This window comes from Rhea pennata, chromosome 2 (genome assembly GCF_028389875.1).
Source record: "Rhea pennata isolate bPtePen1 chromosome 2, bPtePen1.pri, whole genome shotgun sequence".
Classification (NCBI taxonomy): domain Eukaryota; kingdom Metazoa; phylum Chordata; class Aves; order Rheiformes; family Rheidae; genus Rhea; species Rhea pennata.
In genome coordinates this window covers 125,104,978-125,126,082 of record NC_084664.1, presented here as the reverse complement: position 1 = coordinate 125,126,082, position 21,105 = coordinate 125,104,978, and the positions used below count along the sequence as shown (strand labels likewise).

Below are 21,105 nucleotides of genomic sequence, written 5' to 3'. Positions count from 1 at the left end.
TTTATGAAAGCTTAGAATGGGAATGTCTTGCAAAATCTTGAAGATTCTGTTGGCCCAAAAGAAGCAGGTCTTATGTACTTCTAAAGATAATTTTCTGTGACAGCAGCTTGAGAAGAGAAGGTTAGGTGATTCTCCTTTTTAATTAAACACAGGTAAACTACTGTCATAGTTGCAGAGAAGGATACATCACATCTGGTTCCTTGGATTCCATATATATCCTCATAAGCTTGAATATATGCTTACAGGAAGCATGTGTGTATGTATGTAATGAAGAAGGACAGGCCAATTTTAATGCAAATGAAAATAATATAATTATTGAGGCATTCATCTTCTGCATGTTTGTTGCATTTAAAGGTTGGTTTCTTCCTACTTCAATATCTTTCAATAACTTTGAGCTTTCTGTCATAAATAAACCATCCCAGAGGTGATAAAGAGAAATAAAGTAATTACTAGGAAAATATTCTCTTTTTGAGAATGAAACAAACAAGGAAATGATTTAAGATCTAAATATGATGACTGTGAGAGTCATAAAATGAGAAAATCAGACAGTTAAGGCAGGTATGGGGGTTCTGTATGGTTTCAAAGGTTAATTCAAAGTTTAGTGTAACACAGCTGCAGAAAGTGAGAAAGAATAAAAGGAACTCTTTTTTTTAAGATGTGAGTTATTTCTTTCCCTAAGGTTCTGCTTAAGTGCATTTTTATGATTCCTGGGTCCTGCAAAACTCACTTGCATGATTCATATTCTTTTCATGTCTGAATAAATTCAACTTAATATAATCTTTATGTAAATGACACTTATATTGTGTTAAGAGCTACAAACCATTTCTTCGGAGCAATATCTGCACTTTGGATTCATAGGACCCTGAAAAAGGATGATGACAGTCTTGGGATACTCATTCAAAAAGAACAGATACAAGGACTATTTTTGTAAAGTGCTGTCAAGGCATTGACCCCTCTCAGCAGTTACATGGGGAAAGCCTGAAGACCAAGCCTACAAAAGATACTGGATTTTTTTTTTTTTTTTTTTTTAAGTAACTAAGCAGTAGGAAAGGTTCTTGCATGTATTTTCCTCTTCTATTAACATATTTTTGAGTACAGTAAAGGATGCTTGCTGAGCCTCATACGTACATGGAACCATTGAAAGCTCACTTTTTAATTAAAAAAAATCTTACAAAAGTACATAAGCTAGGATTCGATTGACTCTTAGAGGATAATTTTGATTACTAGATATCCAGAATGATATCATGGATTACATTTGAGGTTGCATATGACTGGACCAAGTAGGCTTAATTTTCAACAAAGCTACCCTTTAGCTAGCACAATGTTGTGAGTAGGGTATGTAGTTAGAACTAACCTCCTTCTGTGTCTTATCTATGGAATATGATTACGTATGTTTTCATTCAATTTTTCATGATTTAGATTACAAGGAGATAACTTGGCTGAAAGACCAGAAGACATCTCAGTGGTATCTGAAACTCCTGAACAGGCAATGTCAGACTCTGATGGTAAGTTACATACTACATATTTCTGCCCGTAAAAACCATCAGCAACTTAGACTGAAGAGCAGAGGCTTTAAGAAGATTCACTTCTAGAGAATATTCCTGGGCATTTGAACTCAATCATTTACACTTTAAATCTTAATCTGTTAGAAGAGTTCCCAGTATGATATTGGCCTTGGCTAATAACACTCCCAAACAATTTCAAGGGAAAGTTTGGAAGCTGTCTTGGACCAGGAATCATTCTTAGTAGGCAGTTTGTATGTAGTTGTGCTATTTTGGATGTAAGAAAGTTTTGATAGGGTAGATACAGATTGTTCCTTGCAAGTTGCCAAAGAGTAGTCTTTGGAACATTTGATTTGATAGTATATATATAAATATATATATATAGAGAGAGTCTAAATAGTATACAGTAAAAATAAAAATAGTTATGTAATATCTCCTCTGTTTTTAAACTGTATATCAAAAAATGCATCTTTAATCCCTCTAAGCACCACTAACAAGAATTAAAAGCATACTGAAAAGGAGTTTGTACAATAGCTGTAAAGAACATTTCTTTTCCTTCTGCAAGCCTAATCACATATTGTGCTATCCAGCACTCAGGGCACTCAGTCTTGTTCCAGTTCTTACTCTGTTTTTTGAACAAAGTAATACCGGGAATGATTTGAATAGGGATGAGGAAGAATCTAATGGAAAAGCCCTTCCAAAGGGATATCTTGTGGGAGAATGCCCTAGTTTACTATGAAAGATGTTGAAATAGATCTTAGCTGTCACTGGAAGGGAAATAAATGTATAGAGGTTTGGCCAGGGATTCCTAAAAAGATGTATCTTTCAGTCCATTCCCTTCCTGCTGGGCAGAACCAGCAAAGTCTATCAATAGGAAGATCTGATTTGCAATTTAGTCTTCAGCAGCTGCAGAGATTTTGATGGCCCTTTCAACTACTTAAAGTAAAACAAATCAGAGTTGGCTATTATTATGTTTAATTATTCTACTAAATGTTTGCTATGTAGTGCTATTAGGTGCAAAAGCAATATGATCTTTTGCTGGTTTCTTTTCGTTTGTAAAGGAACATATGTCAACATTAGTAACTAGTATATCTTTAAAGATAAATTCTTTAAATTGGTTTCTTGAGAATACATGGCTTAATGCACTCACGCATTTTGTTTCCCTAATCATTCCCTAATTTTTGTTTAACACTTTAAACAAAATTAATAGAAGATTCAAAATCACAGAACATATTGTTTTTACAAGTCTGATGAAAATCATCAGTAAGAGAGTCTCAGATTGGTGACTGCACTGAAATGCAGTGAAAGGAAGGTGGAATTCTTCTATTGTAAGAGTAATCCCAAAGAAGAGAGATGCTGGTTGTTTGTGTGGAATAGATAATGATATATGTGAGCATGAGATTATTGTAGTGGGAAGAAGTAGAGGTGTAAGATACATTGAAGAAAAAAGTTCTACTGTTCCTGAGACAATTTGTTTTAAACAGATCTCTGCCCTTGTATTCCTCTCCTGCGTACCCTAGTTCCTAAAGCAGAAACATAGCCACCCTGCCATGCCGCCCTTCAAAACTGTGTTCTTTGTGTTTAGTGGGAGCAGAAGGTTGACAATGTTGCTATGGGGCAGAGACACAAGATGGAAGAAGAGGAAACTGTCAGGAGGTGCCAGAAGCTGCCTCTATCATGATCACAGATTATGGAGCACAGAGTGCTATAGCCATCGTCACTTTGACCACTTTATTATGCTTCTGGATACCGTCTGGTCGATATGGGTGTAGAGAAGATGGAGCACCTTTTCCCTATAGAAAAATAAAAATATAGAGATGGAAAGGTAGATAGGGCAACAAAATTCATACTGTTATACTTGCATCTATCACACCTATGTGAATATATGTGAACCTATTAGCCATATAGCTAGAAAATAGCATAGCCCTTAGGGGAGAAAGACTGAGGTCAACAGTGAGGTACTGCCAAATTTCTGACAAGAAGAATTCTCAGAAATGTGCTGCCTTTTAAAATACATATTTTTTTCCTAAAATGTTGGCTAGCAATACATTTTAATTAAAAAACACAGCTGTTTTTTACCAGAAGGCATAACCTAGAAACAGGCACAAACCTTGGGCAGCTGTCTGCTCTCTCCTGTAAATGCAGCATATAGTCTATTTTCTGCATATCTGGTATTTATTTCCAAAAATGTTGTGTATGTGAAGAAGGTGATAGATGAGACTGTAAAATGAAAATTTTGTTAGAGAAGCCTGAATAACTAGGAAACATGCTACACTTTATATTTTTAGTTACGTGCTCTAAGAAAGTAACCAACAGGTTTCACTTACCAGGGTTTTCTAGGACTATTGGAATTTATTTTTTACTCTTACTTATCAGAACCAATGACTCTACAGAGAGAAAATTTTACATTGAGAAGTGCTGATGCAAACCATTGGTTTGGGAACATGTATGCAGGGTGCTGATGCTCAGCAAAGTTGAGGTATCTATCTCTAGATAATGAGTTCTTCCTGGGTTAGTGGGCAAATTGTTAAATTGTTAGACCTGGAACATCTCTCTTGTGGATTTTGGATGCACTAGGTTCAGAAGTAATTGTCTGCATATCTGATCTAACAGCCCTTATAAATGAGCCCTACTGAAGCGATTCCACCTAATAAAGTCAATGCAATAACTTGTGTAAAAAGATTGTCTGCAGTGTCAAGCGCTATACTGACACTGCTGACAGTCTGGACCCACTTCTTATTAACAACTACATCGATTTCTCTCTGGTGTAATCCTGCCAAATTAAACAGAGTTTTATTTGATCTAAGTAATACAAATGAGAGAGGGACATCAGGCCTTGAGATCTGAAAACACAAAACTTTTTAATGCTGCAGTTTCTTTTTACTATCCTAAACAAAATCTTTCAAAACTATTTTCTTTCTTATAGGGCTCTATATCTTTCCAGAAAATAATTAAGTGAAGAATTAAGTAGCTAGGTTTCTGATTCTGATTACTAGAAGTGACTTGTGTGACTGCACTGTAGATGCCAAGCCTCCCAGATTCTCTCATAGATCAGTCCTCCATTGAGCCACTTTATCTTTGAATGTTTTCCACAATGCCTTCTTCCTCTTCTGTATAGATAGATGAAGGGAAGGAGTGAGGAGATGATTTCCAGAAGATAGACACTGCAACAGAATTGATCCAATAGCAATCTGCTAGTGTCAGCCCCCATTCTGTTTTTGACAGTGGAGGAATGTAGAGTTAATCTACCGATATGTATTTTTTTCAGGTTGGATATTATGAAATATTGTCACTAAAAACATAAGTGTTCATATAATCCCAGTTGCCTAGGGACTTGTGCATTAGCACTTGTTTCCATCCCTTTTGCTGTTAAGTGCCTTACCTTTCAAGGGAAAGCCATGATAAAAAGCAGAACACAAATGTTAGTATGAAAAAAAAAATACTGCAACTAAGATCTTTGCAGTCAGTGCATTCTCATAGAGGGAAGCATGAAATACAGTATCTAATTAGGGAACAAACTCAGTGTTGGAGAAAGGAAAAGCATAGCACTTCTGAACTTTTAAAATGCCCAATTTATCTGAGAAAAGCTGTTTGGAAAGTGAGACACTTTGCAATACAGTTTGCAGCTCCACATATTTCTGAGGTATGGGAAAAGATTTGTTTCTTTTGTGACTTGACCTGGAATAACGTAATTGGATTGCAAATGACAGATTGTATGGTGCTATGCACAGTGTACATTTGATATTTCCTGTTGTATTGTGTTATGAGGTCTGCAGATTGTTTTGTGATATGTTACATTTAGTATGTTAAATAAATTTTATTAAGCAAATTCCACATCAATAGTTCAATCTCTACATGAATCAGATAGTTGGTTTATATTATTTGTAATTAACCAGCTTCTATTTCTACCTAGTATGCTTGAAAAGGCTGTGGTATATACCTTCCGAATGATTTTTTTTCTGTTAAAAGTCCCAATATAGTAGAAACTTCAAAATAGGCATTTGGATGTAGAAGCAGAGTTTGAAATTGGGGGTGTTCATTGGCGATAGGATTGCATCAAACATGCATAGTGCTATTCCAGATGGAACTGTATGACTAGAGTAAAAAAATATTAAGTGGGTGGGAATATGTGTGAATTAGGGCGAGAACCAGATGTGACAGTGGCAAAAATCTGGGTTCACTCAACAGCAGGCTGTTACTGAGTCACCTACAGAGCCACCTGCCCCCTCTGAAAGATGTTTCAGCAAGTACCTAGCTGGACTTAGCCAGGAGAAAACACTGCAAACTTCCTACAGAGTCTTAAAAAAGAAAAAAGAAAGAAGAGATCTCCTAATTTCTGAACACTTAACAACTTTGCAAAATCATTAGCTCTTCCTCCTCCTTTTTTGCAATGAAAGTGGTGGGCCACAACTGCTGCATAGCTCTGTCTTTATGCCAGGCATAATCTGAGATATTTAACAAATCTGGTCATTCTGGAAATGTAAGGTGCTAGAATCTGAATAACTCAGGGAAGATCAGGGCACCTTTCTTTTTAGACTGCTTATGAACAGCAACTGAGTGCCAGCAGACTACCAGGCAAGCAGTGACACTATCTAGCATGTTACTTGGAGATTATTTTCTGTGAAATAGGCACATAAATTCTGTGTTAAGTCTTTCTGTATGTGTTAAAAAGACATTCTCAATTTCTGATGAACCCAAGCTATTTTACACTTCTGTCAGCATGGGAAAAAGTCGTGGCCTACATGGCTTTTAAATGTCTTCTAAAATGACCAGAACGGCTTATTTCAAGAATATTTAACTACATTCTAATTGGTTTGACTGTATTAGTTAAATTAAGTTAAATTACTTTTATTAGAGCTGAAGAGCTGTACAGTGTAAAAGACAAACTACTTAGTTTTAACAGTAAAAAAAATTATAAGCAGCTTTCCAGACATCTCAGCATCTGAAGGTACCTTCCTCAACCCTACAGTAGTGGTAGAGGCACTGTTTCCACATTGTATTAGGCTCATGAGTTTGATCCTAGACATAAATTAAAACCCATCTAAGTTAAAATTAGAGTGACTTACTGTTCTTCTACCACTTTGAAACAGCTGGAGTATCTGGAGTTGAAACACTAATGGAAGATATTGATGAATTTGAGAGCACCTCTCAAGTAGCAGGATCTGTAAGTATCTTCTCTTATGGATAATCCTCAGTTTTTGAATTGTTGTGATAAATACTGGATTTTGCATAAACATAAAGTTGTGCTTACCATCACTTCATCAGAAAAAAAAGGGGAGGAAAGGAAAACTCCTTAATTTGCATGTTCCTTCTGACTATCCAATTCTGTGGCAGTTTTAATTTTTTCTGTCTGGGAACAGTGGTATTTTAAAATCTATTATCGCTCATGAAACCATACATTTATCAATGACTTATGGGCATATCTCCCACTGAAAGTACAGTCATTTTAGACTATGTTTGTATATTCTCTAATGCTTGTTTTAGCAGTGAAATAGGCATTTTACTAATTTGATAATTTTCAAATTTGCAAAATTAATCATAATAACAACAAAATAATAATTAACAATAACAAAATAGTTCAAATTCTAGATTGAATTATGAAATTTGACATTATAACATCTCAGCTATAGTTTAGCCTTTTGATTACATTTTCTTGGAACTAATATATAAGAGGTATTTATTTAAAAGTTCTGACTAATTTTTTTTTAATAGGGAAATTTCTGTTAATATTTTCATCAGTATTTCTTATTTTGAATTTTAAGGAAGTCTTTAGAGTTTGCAGAAAATATAACTAGCAGTGAAATAATTTTCAAAAGTGGATATCATAAGAACTTTGGAGCTATTTGTATTGTGTTAGAAATCTGAGCATCTGAGGAAATAGGGATCTGTTCCATGGTCTCCTAATGACTTCTGGTGAGACTCACTCTTTCTCAATCCTTACATATAAAATAAGGAGACACAATTTTGGTTCCTCATATGGAAATTGTGGAGATAAACGTATTTGTGCATTGTGTTCTGACAACCTCTTTAAAATGGAAAGAAATATATCTTTAAAATTACTTTAGAATTGATATGCAAAATACATTTTTATCAAATATACATGCGTTGCAAATATACATAAGGTGTGGGATAAAAAGAATAAATGTGATGTTCATTGTAGGCTTCTTATATTTGAACTAATTAGATCATAGCAATAATGCAAATAGGCACATTATATCTAGAAATTGCTAATCTAGTACAAGACCTGCCATTTTTAATTTTGATACTGCATTCCACTACAGCAATATGCACCTGCTGTTAGTTAAACTGCTAATTCTCATTAATATCTCTCAACACTTAATGTATATTTGACCAGCTTTCTTTAAAAGCACCTCTCCCTTCAGAGAAGATATGTTTTGAGAAAAACTATGAGATGAAACATCAAGAATTATGCAAGAATTTCTTTAGAAAATAAAAAGAGCTGTGGAGTTCTTTTTAATGTTCAGTGTGTAAGTCTGCATGTAAGATTTGTTTTGTGGGGCCTAAAGCAAGCTGAACAGATAGGCATCACCTACATCTGTAACATCGATAAATATAATTTCTACTTTCATTATGTTATGATTGTTTTGTAACATTGTTTGTTTTCTATTTCTGAAGAGTATGAAGAGTTTTGTAATTAGACATTTTCCTTTAAACTGTTTTAATTGAATTTTTACTACCCTTTATTTTTTCACAGAGAGGTGATATTTGAACAGTGAAGAATTTTCAGAACTTTTTCATTTCAGTTCAGACAGTTAGTAAGTCTGAAGGTGTGCTTGTATTTTAGAGTCATTTTTCCTTAAAATGTTTTCGTAAGAGTTGTACTTGAAGTATTTCCCACAACATGCCCAAATGTCAAACTTGAAGGGATATACTGTAAGATGTGGAGCATAAGTAAAGATCACTACCTTTTAAAAATTTTCTTATCTGCAAGTTTTCGTGTATTAATCTGTCCTCAGTAAACAAACAAACAAGACAATGACTATGTTTTCTGAATCTCTAAATTCCTCCAAATGTTCCATCTTTGTCTACGCTTGGGGCTCCATCCAGCAAACATTTTCTACAGACTTTAATATCTTCTACTATGAGTTGTCTCTGTTCACTGAAATTTCGTATTATTTTCAATTTAAGAGTTTTCATTACTTTGGTAGGGTTAGTCACAAAAAAAAAGGCAACATTTGGGGAATTTAGATTTTACATTTTCAACACCATACAATCCCAAACAAAGTGAATACTGAATAAATAGGTAATGCTAATAATAGAAAACAATTTGAAGTATCTACAGGAGTCAGCACTTTTCCCAAGTTCCAGTGTTTTGCCAACATTCAAAGTGGAAGCAAACATTTAAATCTTACTTAGAGATCCTAGTATATTCCAGGGCTATTTTTATGGCAAATGCTTAAAATAACAAAGGAGCTAGGCAAAATGGAAGGCTTTTCTTTTTCCCTTGAGATTTTTGCTGTGGCTTGCACTTAGTGCCCTCATTTGCTTTATATTTCTGAAGATAAAAATTAGATAAATATTTGGCCAGCAACCTTTAAGGAAAATGCTTAAGTGATACTAGAAAAAATAAGTGGCAAGGTAAAATTCTGGTGGAAGTGGCAAAATAAACTATTAGAGGAAGTTTCTGGATTTACAGTCATTAACAGAAGGAAGCAGGATACGTGCACTGGGCACTTTTATTGAGTGGCTGTGGCTTCACTCTGTAGTTTTTCTTTTTTTCTTCATCTGGACCTAGCAGGACTCTTGGTTATTATTTTTTTCTTCATGTGAATCTTTGCACTCTCTCATCTTGCTTTTCACGTGCACATAAAAACATATCTTTTTCTTTGCAAATTATCCATGCAAGTTGATCTAATCCAGGTGTAATAGAAAATATGGAAAAAAGTCATCCAGCTGCAAAGATGTTTTTGCATGAATTGGCCTTGAATTTTTGCTCTTTGTTGAAAAAACAATAATAAATTATCTTATAGAGGTGTTTTGCTTTAAAATTTTATTGTGTTTTCCTTACTGCTTTTGGAACTTCTCTGTTGCATTCCTAGTAAGAACACACACATGGATTTACTATGATGAATACAGAAATTCCTGTAGGATAATTAAATTTCTGAAATGATTTGAGCCTTTGTGTACTAGGAAAAAGTAAACTTTTAGCTCTTACTTTGATCTATGCTGAATACAGCTATATTTTAGTGATATTTAATTTTAATTGTAATTCGTGGAGACTTTTTTAACTTTTTCACTATTCTCTCTGGGAGCAGTGGTAGGAAGTAACTTAACGGACGTACAAGTTTGAGCATAATCAATCACTCTAACAAACCTAAACTAGAATATTTAAGTCAACATATAAATTATTTGTTGGATTGGGGCTACTATTTAGCAATTAGCATGTTCGTCATTAAAATAAATATTTCAAGCTTCCAGTGCCACATCAGGAACAGCAGTGGTGGGTCTGTGAGGTAGTATGAATTATGAAGGTCATGCTTATATAATATCCAGACAAAATTAGTTTATTCTGATACAAATGTTTCCAAGTCCAAGTTCATTTTTTAAGTATGTGGATTTAGCTCTGAAAATTCAGGCACACAAAATTGAAATTTTTTGCCTTTTTTAATTTAAGTAGTAATAGTAAGATTGGATTAGTACAACTCACAACTAATCAAAAAACCTCTGTAAATGAGTAATTGTAATTTTTGTAGCTAAATTAACAAAACAATATAATAGAATAATATAATATCAAGGTCTTTAAGAAATAGGAAAAATTTCCTGCAAGTAGTTAAGCAAATAGTGTGAATTACATACCTTGAATTTCTTTGATCTAGACCTAACATAAGTAAAATAAACTTAATAAAATAAATACAACATTATATATATATATATATATATATATATGTATATAGTTGTAAAATAATGATTTCTTACCTTTTAAGTTCTCTTTTGCTTTGGAGAGCACCTGTAGTACTTGGAAATGCTTTTTTTACTTCTTACCTGCTGATTTCCTTTTTGTGGATATCATTTTGCATATTGCAAAAATTAGTCCATCCAAGTGCCTGCCTGACTGTTGTGGCACACAGCATGGCTCCCGGTTGAGATGCAGCCTCTGTGCAGGACTCCTTATAGAAAGGCCCTGGCCCCTACAGAAGCATAAATCCTTTAGCCCCACTCACAGACATTGCATGCGGAGTGTGGGTAGTGCTTCCAAGGAGACCTTCAAATTTTCTCTATTCAGATAGAATGGCAAATGTGTTCTGGAGTAAAAATACTCTTATTTTAAAGCATTAAACCTTCTAAAATGTAATTCTAAAGAATTTTCTGAGCTTTAAAAGAATTAGAAGAAAATCTAACAGTGCCTTATTCTTACTTCTCACATGAAGTGTTTTAAGACTTTGCTGTCCTTTGGCATGATAAATTCAAAGATATTACTCCAAACGACAGTAAATAAAACAGAACTGAGTAACTAAGAAGAAAACTATTCAGGTTACATTTCAGATTCTGAAACAAATGTGATTCCCAGTTGCCTACGTGTTTCCTGCTTTTCTCTTGCCTGTAAATAGGAAACCTACGTAGAAGCTAGCCCAAATTGTAGTATGGAGAAGTCTAGTTCAATACTTATTTTAATGTAGATTTAGTGTAAAATGTGCTGGCTGACTGCCATGGGAAGCAGAAAGCTTGTAATTTCAATTACATGGTATTTCAAGTAGAACAGGCCCTCCCTACTAGAGATAACTGCCTGTTTTGAACAGAACTCTGAGGAGGATTATTTATTTCTAGCATACCTTAAAAAACAAGTTGACAAGTTCATTCTATGTGCCTAAAAACATTGTGGAAACTGAAAGATTAAACATTTGGTGAACTTACAAATCTTATATATTAATTCTACTTATAAAGCACCAGATTAACTTTTCTAAATGAGAACAGCATCTTTCTCCACTATTTTTTATCTTTTTACGTACAAACGTAAAAGCACACTTAGATATCTTCCTCTTTCTTTTTATCTGTGTAAGTCTCAGCCAGTTTGGACCCTGGATGCTATGAGTGTAAGAACTGGAGGATCTCTAAGACAGAAACTCTTAAAGGACTCCTTAGCAGCAAAAGAACTTCAGACCATGGAAAAACACCTAGCTGGTATGTATAACAGCAAATGCCTAGCTTGCCCAAGTAGCACTTTCAGTGGCGTTTTCTAGAAGACTTTGGTCATTTGGTCTACCAATGATATTGGTCGGAAAGCCTTGGGAGCTGTACAGCTGTTTAAGTTCTGTCTTGGGTCTATTGCAGCTGAAGCCAGGGCAAAAGACAAAGGTCTACGTGCAATGAGGTAAGCGCCAGCATTTAGAAAAGATATTCATTTGGAATGGAACAAGAACTAAAAATTATGACATCTGCAAGTGAGGAAATTTTGTCCATTTTTCATTTCTGAGAACATGAGATGCTGCCATTCAATGTTTGTGTCAGGTTCAAGTCACTGTGGCTATTAGAAATGTACCACTGCAGAAGTAGGCTGACAATCCATGTGTACTCTCTGCGAGCTGAAACTCCGAGGAACATCTAGTTACCTTATGAGGCGTGTGGAGCCAGGAGACCAGCACACTGAGCTATGGTTGTCAGATATCTGGGTGTGCAGCAGGGACCTGAGAACACTGTGGCCCCCAGCCATTGAGGCAGTGCTCACCTTCCTATGCATTGATGCAGTTGTCACTCAGAAGGGGTCTGGTGAAGATCTCATTAGCTTGGTTTATGTCCTAACTGTTGTTTCTTGTATGGTTATACTAGATGCTCTTAATCTAGCAGTTCCTTAGATGGCCCTAGACAGAGCTGACAATAATAACTACCGTATTCAACACAACATCGAATTTTAAATACTTAACAACTAACCATAAGTTAACTGGTTAGGTTCTCTTAGTCTCTGAAATTCAGTGTGATGATGTATTACCTGCAGGGTCTTCTCTGTCACATCAATACTTTGTTGTCAGTTAACTTTAAGCCTGTTGTTTTACTTACACTATATTTGGGATTCAGCTGTACACACTACAATTTTTTTCTACCTGAAACCTTCACAGGAAAATGGTCTAGTCATTAGATATTAGGCTCTCTTATTCCTATTAATTAATTAATTGATTTCCTGTTATGATGCCAATGTTGCTTGAGACTATTAGTCTCGGACAGACAAACATTACATAATTTCCATGAAACATCAACTCGAAGGACCTCAGATAACAATGTCATGTTCTTGTTTAGCCTTTTCTGTCTCATTGTATATTTGCAAAGTTCTAGTGTCTCTGATAACAGCAAACCTTCTTGTTTCAATTCTTATATTAAATGCAATGAAACTTATTCATTCTACCCAATATTAGGCAATCATTTTTATGCCTAAATTAGGATTTGGGCTACCTGTATGAAGATGAGAAATAGTCCTCTATCTCAGATGCTCCTAAATGTCTTCTTAAGGAGCCTGCCTTTCCTTTATGTACAGGGTTGCATCTAACATGCTCTGTGACCCTACTTGAGCAGGGAGGTTAGACTACATGGTCTTCAGATGTCCCTTCCAACCTTATAGATTCTGTGATTCTGTGATTCTGTGATAGTTGGTGTTAATGCTGCATTTAGCCTTAGCCACCTATCTGTACCTGTCATCCAGCACTTAGTCCATAAAGGACATAAAGGACTTTCTTGAGTTCATATTAAATTGTTAGATATTCAGATAATTTTTTGGCATACTGAATCACTATGGAGAAGTTAGAGGTCTATAATTTTGCAAGGCTAAATTGAATCTTTATAAGAACACATTCCTCATTTGGTTTAAATTGGGTAACTCACATTATCATTTATTGGCCCCTGGATTTGAACCAGGCATCTTATAAGTTCCAAAGTGATGTGTATTGATTTTTTCTAAAAGCATAATGGAAGAGTACTTAAAAACATAATTATTTCAAAATGAAAATAACTAGCTGATTTTGTGAGGTCCGTCTTTAGTTAGATTGAAGTGGCAATTAGAAACCTCCTTAACTTTGTGCTAAAAACTGTAACTACATTTCAAAATATGCCAGCAGCAAAACATTTGATCTTTAAGGAGTTGAGAAAGAGTTTTATTCAAGGCTTTCACAACTTTTCCAGTTTTAACATCTTTTTTAATAATATCATTTTACATGTGTGGAATATCTTCTATTATACTGCAAACATGAAACTAACATAGCTTACTTTCATGTTTCCAAAGTGTTATTATAAAATAAGTTAATGTTAAAGGCAGCACATCTTTAATTATTGTACATAGAACATTATTTTTATGCCTACTAGTAAACACAAGTGAAATAGATCCTGAACTATGTATTGGAAAATCACATTTTATTTATTTTAGGACTTTTAGTGCCTGAAGTTATTGTTATATGCATGCCTGCATGTTATATGCAGGTATGTTATCTGCATATCTGATAAAATCCAGATTTTATATAGATTTACTTAATAGGAGTTTAAATCAATAGAGCCTTGCTGATTTAGGGCTTCTAAGACTATGGCTAATACTGTCTAATGGAAAATAGTACTGCTATTCTAAAGGGAGCCAGCTGTCCATATCAAAACCAAGTTCCAGGAGTGTCCATGCCAGAGAGAGAAAAAAACTGATAATAATTGTGTAAAATAAAGTAAGCTTGAGTAAATTGTTCCTTAAGCTTCTGGACATTTTTAAATGTAAGGGCTTTAAAGTATGCTAGCTATATTAAGCTAAATACTAAACTACCTAACTTTGTTGGATTTATCTGATTTAATACATTAGAAGCAAATATATGTTTTATATGAATTCAGAAGACACTTTCATCACTACCTCTAAACTGTTTTGTTTATAAATAGGATCTTACTTCTTACGTTTTAAAAAGGTGAATATCAACTGACCTTTCCCAAGAGTTTTACTTGTGCTAGGGGTAGGAATTGGAGCAGCAAATGGGGACCACCTTTTCCCTTGGATTCTAGGCAATGGTGATCCCTTCATCTAATATGACGCTGAAGGCAGGCCAGAGCACAAAATTCAGGTCCAGACAGGATCACCGATACAGATGTAGCAGAGTTCAAAGATTTTTGGCCCCAGATTTTGGTTGGATGAGGTAGTGAGGCTAGAAGCAAAAAGTCTCATCTTGAACCAGTTTGGGATTGCCCCTCCCTGCAACTGAGGATTTCAGGTTTTGGTCACTGCTTCATCTTTACTTGATAGTAATGAGAAACTATTCAAAAGTTACAGAGAGGTAATTTGGAAGAAATGAGAAAGGTTTTTATTAGTTATGGTGACATTCATAGCTAGATGATGCAATGAAGTGGTATTATTTTGCTTTTGTGGGATAACTGTTTGCAATAAAGGTAAATAAATTTTGAGGAGTTAACTGTCAAACATATTGGAACTGTCAATCCTGATGCCTTCAATTTTTGAGGGTGAATAGGTTTTTTCTTCCCAACTTGAGATTTGGGCACTTTTCACTCATATAGGGAAAAATCAATAAGAGTATAAAATCAGAGAGAAATGGAAGTGAGTTTCTTTTTAAAAAAAATGATATTGCTTTTATCTTCATGTGTGTGTGTACAGATATTGAAAAGGACCTAGCGCTATGGGAAGAAGCAAGACTGTCAAGAAGCCCTAGTATCCAACATCCTAGTTTAGTTACATCTGACCATCAAGGCAATTTTCAAGCTACACAAGGCCAAAATCCAAGGCCTCAAGTGCCAGCTCAAATGGGGAAAAACATTCAGCTCCAAGGAAACAAGTCACCACCACTACCCGCGAACAGCAGAACACAGGTCTCCAGTATTGCAAACAGTAGGCCTCCAACACCCACTACACAAACCAATAGGCCTCCGACACCGTCAGCTCCGGGAAGCAGACCTGTGACCCCGAATAGCTTGCTGTCACGACCTCTTACCCCTATCAACCAGGGAAATAAGGAAGGCATCATCAGTATGCAAAGAAGCAGATCTCTGACATCTAAGATCCAATTGGGGAGGACCCTCAGCGCTGCTTCAGGGCTGTCTGTGCAAATGAGTGGAGACATTGTTGGAACTGTCACTGCTCAGAGAAGCAGTTTATCAGAAGTAAGATTTTCAATTTAATGTTTAATGCTATGTGTAAGAGCTACTCTAACATGAAAACTAAAGTTGTTTTAGATTGTGTTTTGCACTAAAGTAATATCAATATCCCTGATATAATTTACTACTCTGAGACGGACTTTAAACCTAATGATGAGAAAATTAGCAAGGAAATACTGCTCAGCTGTGAGAGGTACTCAAGCTGTCAAGCTGCTGGAGAATGTCAGAATTATTACAGAAATCATCTTGAAACACTCATACCCCCCAAATCTTTCATGAGCTCGGTAGGGTTTTGACTGCATAATAGATAGCAGTTTCATTAGCCTTCTAAGAGGTACGTTAAGTGTGGAATATTAGCACAACTTTTTCCTGCTATAATGACAGGGCATAAGATTTCCTTGTTTTGCTTTATTTTTTCATTTATTTGACACATTACAGTGATTATTTAGACCCAATTAAACCGACAGATTTAAAACACAAAAACTGACCTGCAGTGAGAGTATGTCCAACATTACTGAGCCATTGTCCTGGACTTTTATGCACGTTAACTAACCTGGTTCAGACCATAGGAACTTCCTGTTCTCTTACTAATGGCTCTTACAGGATAAGTCTTTGTTTAAAAAAAAGTCAGTGCCTTGTGAATTTTGAGTAGAATTCTTCTTCTCTAACCTTAACTGCCTTAAAGATAACTTTAGCTTGCAACCGTGCTGTCTGTCTCGGATACCTGCCTTATAAAGCTGTGAGTTAATCTCAGGAAATGACTTCTCCACTGACTTGAGGAGGACCTCTATGTCTAGATTCCTAGATTTTAGATGGCTAAGGTGAAACAAGTCAGTTCCCACCATGTATTACTAACTTTGTCTCCCTTTTTAATCCATTTGTGAAAGCCTGTGGTGCTTTATTTTCAAGACAGAAAAAAATACTTCAGATGATTTAGTTTTGAGATGTATCAAAGCTTCAAAAAATGTGTTGAATTTGACATTTGACATGATGTATGTTATATCAGGCTAACAATTTTTTCAAAAAGTAAAAAATAACTTCGTTATAATAATGTTACTCAGAGAAAACTGTAGGAAAATTAGAGCGTCATTACCTAGAATAAACTTAATTATGTGTTATAAGAGAAAGGAAATGAGGCACTGATAACTCTAAAACTATAGAATTTATGGAGGAAATCTTCCTTAAATTGGATGGTGAAAAAATATCTCATTTTGGTTTTTGAATGGTGTTGCACTCATTCCATCAGTCCAGCTACTTCTTCAGCCCTAATTGGACATCTGGGTTAAAGACATGACGACTGAAGCTGGCTACAATTCTGTTAAAAGTATCTCAACTAACAGTTCAGAGAAAAAAATATATAAATGGCATGAAAAAACAAAAACCTTTCATCCCTTTTGTGGGGGTGTATGTGTGTTGTTTCTGTGTTAGAATTTTCTCACGTGCTAGAACATGAAGGAGTTGGAATTAACTTTTAACTAAAAATGTTCAGGAGAAATGAAGGGTTTACTTCCTGCTAAATACTTTTTTTTTAAAACCAATTCTGCTTTTAACTGATGTATAGCCATGTGATGCTGACTTTATTTATGTACAGAATCCTGAAAGTGCCATATAATGAACACTGCATTTCCACCAAGTGCTGTCCAATCACTCATTCACTTCTGATGTTTTCTGTAATAATACAGGCAATTAAAAACACTTACTTCCACAGCCTTTTTGTAGTTATAATAATGATAACTCGTGAGATTTATTTTACTTGCTGTGACAATTGTTAATTGTGTTTGCTATATCCCAGACTTTGCTGATACCTCTTACAGTGTCGTAAGTTCTTTGTAATATATGTATCTCATGTACTTTAAAAAAGAGCAATATTATTGCCCTATTGTATAGATAATTAACATCCCACTTTCATCCAGCAAGTCTGCTTTAAAGCTGGTGTTAAATCTCAGCATTTTGTCCATGATTTTGTCCTCTGTACTGTTGCCTTCTAGAAGTGAGAAATTCTCTTTCTCTTTGCTCCTGGAACACAACAGTGTACTGACTGGCTGGTAATGACCCAGCCCAAAGCTGGGGCTATTTATTCTTTCCTGAGAAGTACACAAATGACCTTTGATTTAACATAAACTCATCTTGGGACTAGCTCTGATCTGAAGGGAATAACTGCTGGTAAGACATCTTCATACTTGAGATCTTTCACAGCCGAGCTGTAAAGGCCAAGCTTCTCAGGTCTTGGAAAGTAGCTGATGGAGGTCTGGCCAGTTGTCCTCTGCTAACTTATGTCTGGAGTGTTATCCTGTGAGCTTTAGAAGCTCTTCTAAGCTACCTTTCCCCACCCCAGTTCCTGGTTACCTAAAAATATAGAACCGGGTATGGACAGAACATACAGAGTAAGTGTCTCTGTTCAGTGACACTTTTTGCCATTAGAAATGTCCTTCTTTTTGTGGCCATGTGATTCTATTTCCTTGTCTTTTTGGCCAAGGAGACAAATTTTTAAAAAGCCAAAGTAGCAGTGGGCTTGGGTAGGCAAAGAATTATAAAGTTCTGTCTTTCTTTGTAGTTTTACAGATTACAGACATATAAAACTAACAACTGATACTGTATGTTATAATTTTGCAACTTTCTTTGCAGATTTTGTGTCCCCTTCATAGAAAGAGCTGTGTAAAAAGAGCAAAATAAAAGAAGGGAAATTGCCTTTATTCTTCTTAGACTACTTATGGTGTAAAAGAAAAATTTCCATTTTATGTGAATGCACTGTGGTTATATTGCCAATGCTATACAAGACACTGATAAAATTTTGAAAAGAAGTTGCTGCTTTCTCACTTTTATTCTGGTGTAAATCAGAACTATCTACTGATATTAGTGAAATAAATCAGTACAAACTGGTATGTATTTGAGGAGAATGAGTCAGTTGACAAGGATGCAGTGAGTGAGTACAAGGAGCATGTTTCATCATAAAGAGCTTGAATTAAAGAATTCAAAATCTTCATGGACTTACTCTCTCTGTGCTGTCACTAATTCAGTTCTCAGGATTTTTAATATATCTCTTAATGCTTGATGTATGCTTCCTAGTTTGTAACATATTTCAAAGTAACATAAGTTCAAAATAGAAAAATGCTGCTAATAAGTACAATTTAAGGAGAGTCCTTAACTTTTAGTAAAGTCTGTGCTCTAGCTCAAGATGGCTTAATCTTGTCATAGCACAATTTTTAAATAATTTGGCAAGTGCTTAACATATTGACTGCTAAGAATTTTGATTGATAATTAAGAATAATGGTAGAGATTTCTACTGATCTGAGTTTTTGTGCATGAATTTCTGCCTCTTGACACACATAATATTTCAATATTCCAGTAGGTATGTTTTATTATCAGCCCTATTCAAGGCTGAATTGAATATAGCTAAGAAATATTACCTAGATAAATAGTTTTATTGTCTCCATAAAACTAATAAATCAGGATTCTAAATCCTTTTGCAGAGATACTTCCTTGCATTTACTATCTCCTTTGGTGTTTTGTGTAGCTTGACAATGGAAAGCTGAATCCTGCTTCTCCCTTCAGGATAGATTCCATTAAAGTGACACCATTCTGCAATAGCTCTTCTGAGATGAAAATACTACCCACTCCCTCATTTACCATTACATTTTCTGAACACTTGGAATTTTACAAACTCTTTATTTACACAGATAGTTTAAAGTGTCATTGTTAAGAGCAGGAAGTTTTAACTTAGTATAACATTGATTCATTCAAATTTTCCTCCTGAATGCTGAGTATAGAACACAACTTAATGTCATGGGAACTCTGTCTTTGGTCAGATACTTCTATTCCGTTCTGCCGTACTCAGTTCTTTGCTTTGTATTTTTGGAAGACTAAAAGGTATGTTGATCAGTGTGAGCACCACTTATTCCTACTGCAAAAATCATATTCTGTGAACTAAAACGTTTTGCCCCATTCAGTGCTGTATTCAGCAACCACCTCTAACACTGAAAACATTTAAAATGACGATACAAGCCTAAGGCCTGGACCTCCCGCCTGAGCTTAGTTGTTTTGTATTTTTCTTAACATTTGACTTTTCAATTTCCTGCCAGCAAGCTAGATCTTCTTTGAAAAGTCCTCATTTTCCAAGAACTTAATAACACAAACCTAATTTATATTTTTTAACCTGATCATCAATTTAAAACTGAATGCCAACATTTATGTCATAGTGGTGTGTCTTACAACTTTGAATATGTAGATTCAGATTTTCAGCTGGCATAAATGAAATAGGGCTCCCTCCTTTTTATTTTTGGAGCCTGTAAGAATCTGTGTTTTAATATCATAAATGTCTGGCCAATGTTTAAATTAAGTTTTAAACACAAGACTTGCATATTTTGAACTGTTGAAAATGAAACTCTCTGTATACATTCCAATCTAATCTCATCTTGAATATTACAAAAGAAGCTGATGGTATTTTATTTATGTATATGTGTGTGTGTGCTTGTATGTGCGCATGTGGAAGTTTATTTTTCTGTATATTCACCCATTTTATATAAAAAGGGGCTGATTGTAAAACAGTAAAAAAAACCTGTGTAGTCAGCTATATATGGACTCTAACTGTGTATAGTATTTATATGTTGATACTGAGAGTTTTGTAGTATCTTAGAGACAAAAGTCACCGTAGCTTTTCTCCTTCATAGGCTTTCACCTTCTCCAACACAGATTCTAAGTCAGGCTCTAAGTCCTTGTTCTCACTGGATTTAAGTCAATGAAAAGTTTGACAAGTCAAAACTGTACTTAAACAGATCCTGCATGACTTTTCCAGGTGTGTTCTAAAAGCACTGGGATAGAGGGAGTACCTGCATTCAGATTTTCTTCTGTGTGTTGCTACATTTTCAAGATGAACATGGAGATATCTGGCTATAGCGGTTAGTGAAATAGCTAAAGATACTTTCTCAGAATAAATAGATAAATAAGAATTCAATAGATATTTCTAGGTAGTCTGCACATCCTTTAAATTCTGTCTTTATTTTGCAAGGAGAATTATTTTTTATTAAAGACTTTTTCCTCTCCAGTTAATTGAGGCTAGAGTGTTTACTGTAGTTATACAGGATGATTCTGTGTCACTTTATCTAAAATAGATCTGTTTATGGCAGGATGAATTCTTACAACAGCTTCAGCTTCCTCATCAACCTTGGATATTGCCGAGTGACACAGAAAGTGAAGGAGTGGAAGCTGACCAAGACAAATGTAAGTATGCTTGTTAGGAGCTGATAATGTGACAACTCAAACTTTAGCTTCTCTCTTTCATAGCACCAAACCCTACAAAGAAGTCATGCCTGTTCAGATGAGCGGTTCTCATAAGTACCAATTACTCATTTGATTATGGGCCAAAGTATTGAACTTAACAGGACTGATTTACATAAGCATTCCTATAGTCACTGAACATTGACAAGAAGATCACAAACCACAGTTTACTTAACTAAGTGAAACAATTTGTACTGATAAATTAAAGTAGCTGTTCCAGAAAAAGAACATGAAATAGAAAAGATATTCTGGG

At 35.1% G+C, this 21,105-nt stretch overlaps 1 protein-coding gene across 1 annotated transcript in view; it reads left to right on the top strand.

The window, feature by feature from the left end:
• The window catches only part of C2H8orf34 (chromosome 2 C8orf34 homolog), a 135,763-nt gene extending 114,951 nt beyond the window's left edge, over positions 1–20,812 (top strand). Inside the window, exons 9-13 of the mRNA XM_062568535.1 lie at positions 1,420–1,505; positions 6,593–6,666; positions 11,522–11,642; positions 15,082–15,584; positions 20,702–20,812. Of these exons, the coding sequence (XP_062424519.1) occupies positions 1,420–1,505; positions 6,593–6,666; positions 11,522–11,642; positions 15,082–15,584; positions 20,702–20,812 (895 nt within the window). The remainder of the gene's footprint in view (positions 1–1,419; positions 1,506–6,592; positions 6,667–11,521; positions 11,643–15,081; positions 15,585–20,701) is intronic.
• The last annotated feature ends 293 nt before the right edge of the window (positions 20,813–21,105 follow it).